General features: G+C 45.9%; 1 protein-coding gene across 8 annotated transcripts in view; it reads left to right on the top strand.

Annotated features, from left to right (window-relative positions):
- The first annotated feature begins 741 nt into the window (after positions 1–741).
- The window catches only part of LOC111971928 (tripartite motif-containing protein 16), a 30,656-nt gene continuing 29,119 nt past the window's right edge, over positions 742–2,278 (top strand). For all 8 annotated transcript variants that reach the window (XM_070446053.1, XM_070446052.1, XM_070446056.1 and 5 more), the window contains exon 1: positions 742–1,353. In XM_070446053.1, coding sequence (XP_070302154.1) covers positions 757–1,353 — 597 coding nt within the window. In that variant the 5' untranslated portion in view covers positions 742–756. The remainder of the gene's footprint in view (positions 1,354–2,278) is intronic.

Below are 2,278 nucleotides of genomic sequence, written 5' to 3'. Positions count from 1 at the left end.
GAGGTATCACAATCTCTTTCAATAATGGCAGGAATGGAAGAGGTCTTTATTCCAGTGAGATTGCTAAGGCGAACACCGCCATGTTGAGTTTTGCCCAACCTAGGTTGAGGCACAGACACGGTCTCAATGGGGATAGCTGAGCTGCCTACACTGACTGTGCTAGTGGCAGACTCCACTAAGCTGGCAGGCTGGCTGGCTAACAGCCTGCTGCCTGGCCTGCACCCTATTTCATTGTGGAGATAGGGGAGTTAGAGCCCTGTCTATGTTCGTAGATAAGATGAGAGCACCCCTCCAGCTAGGATGGAGTCCGTCACTCCTCAGCAGGTCAGGCTTGGTCCTGTTTGTGTGTGAGTGCCAGAAAGAGGGCCAATTATCTCCAAATTCTATCTTTTGGGAGGGGCAGAAAACAGTTTTCAACCAGCGATTGAGTTGTNTTTTGGGAGGGGCAGAAAACAGTTTTCAACCAGCGATTGAGTTGTGAAACTCTGCTGTAGAGCTCATCACTCCCCCTAACTGGGAGGGGGCCAGAGACAATTACTCAATTACTCTATACTTTGCATGCAGTTCTCTCCCTCCCTCCATTCCTCTAACTTCTACCTCACTGGCTCCCTCTCAGCACCCCTCCCTCCCTCCCTCTAACCCCACCTCTGGCAGAACCAGGAAGTCCCTCCCCCTCCCACAAACTCTCTTCCGAAGAAATTAAACTGATCTGAGTCTCTGTGTCGTCTGTCTGTGTGAGAGTGAACAACCATCCATATGGCTCAGCAGGGAGTTCAGCTGGACCAGGACCAGTTCTGTTGTTCTGTCTGTCTGGATCTACTGAAGGAACCAGTCACCATCCCCTGTGGACACAATTACTGTAGAAACTGTATTGAGGGCTGCTGGGATCAGGATGTTCTGAAAGGGGTCTATAGCTGTCCTCAGTGCAGAGAGACCTTCACTCCAAGGCCTAATCTGAGGAAAAATAACATGTTGGCTGAGATGATGGAGAAACTGAAGAAGACAGAACTCCAGGCTGCTCCCCCTCCTGCTCTGTGCTATGGTGGACCTGGAGATGTGGCGTGTGACGTCTGCACTGGGACCAGAAAGCGGAAAGCCCTCATGTCCTGTCTGCCGTGTCTGGCCTCTTACTGTGAGACTCACCTCCAATCTCACTATGAATCTCCTGCTTTGAAGAAGCACAAGTTGGTCAAAGCCACCGCACAACTACAGGAGAAGATCTGCTCTCATCATGACAAACTGCTGGAGGTTTACTGTCGTACCGATCAGCAGTGTGTCTGTTATCTGTGTACAATGGATGAACATAAAGGCCATGATACAGTGTCAGCTGCAGCAGAGAGGACTGAGAAACAGGTAAGACCAGAACAACTTGTTGGTGACTGTCTGATAAACAAAGAATTAAAGATACAGTAGGAACTAAGGCTGTTTGAATATGAGATCATTAAAATTAAATGGATCCACGGCAGTACAAATATGAACACAAACCTTGAGTATATTGAGTTTGCTCCAATGTATGACCATTTTACAAAGTCAAACACTATTATCATTCTGAATGCCCTTTAAAGAGTCCAAAGTTCAGTCTCAACCCCTAGATACATGTATGCCAACCATAAAACTATAATCATTCACCTAGCAACGAATAAATATCATATTGTAAAGGGACCATTAATATTTTAGACCTTCCTCTCTATGGGCCCTATGTCACAATACTAAATATATATTTTAGGCCAGTTGAGAACAAGTTCTCATTTACAACTGCGACCAGGCCAAGAAAAAGCAAAGCAGTGTGACAAAAACAACACAGAGTTACACATGGGATAAACAAACGTACAGTCAATAACACAATAGAAACATCTGTATACAGTGTGTGCAAATGAAGTAAGGAGGCAAAGGCAATAAATAGGCCAATAGTGGCAAAGTAATTACAATTTAGCAATTTACACTGGAGTGATATACGTGCAGATGAGGATGTGCAAGTATTTATACTGGTGTGCAAAAGAGCAGAAAAACCAAAATATGGGGATGAGGTAGGTAGTTGGTTGGATGGATGGGCTATTTACAGATGGGCTGTGTACAGCTGCAGCGATCGGTAAGCTGCTCTGACAGCTGACGCTTAAAGTTAGTGAGGGAGATATAAGTCTCCAACTTCAGTGATTTTTGCAATTCGTTCCAGTCACTGGTAGCAGAGAACTGGAAGGAAAGGCGGCAAAAGTAGGTGTTGGCTTTGGGGATGACCAGTGAAATATACCTGCTGGAGCGCGTGCTATGGGTGGGTGTT

This window comes from Salvelinus sp. IW2-2015, linkage group LG13 (genome assembly GCF_002910315.2).
Source record: "Salvelinus sp. IW2-2015 linkage group LG13, ASM291031v2, whole genome shotgun sequence".
In the NCBI taxonomy this organism is placed as follows: domain Eukaryota; kingdom Metazoa; phylum Chordata; class Actinopteri; order Salmoniformes; family Salmonidae; genus Salvelinus; species Salvelinus sp. IW2-2015.
Note: the sequence above shows the minus strand (reverse complement) of the source record. Positions and strands in the feature narration are given on the sequence as shown.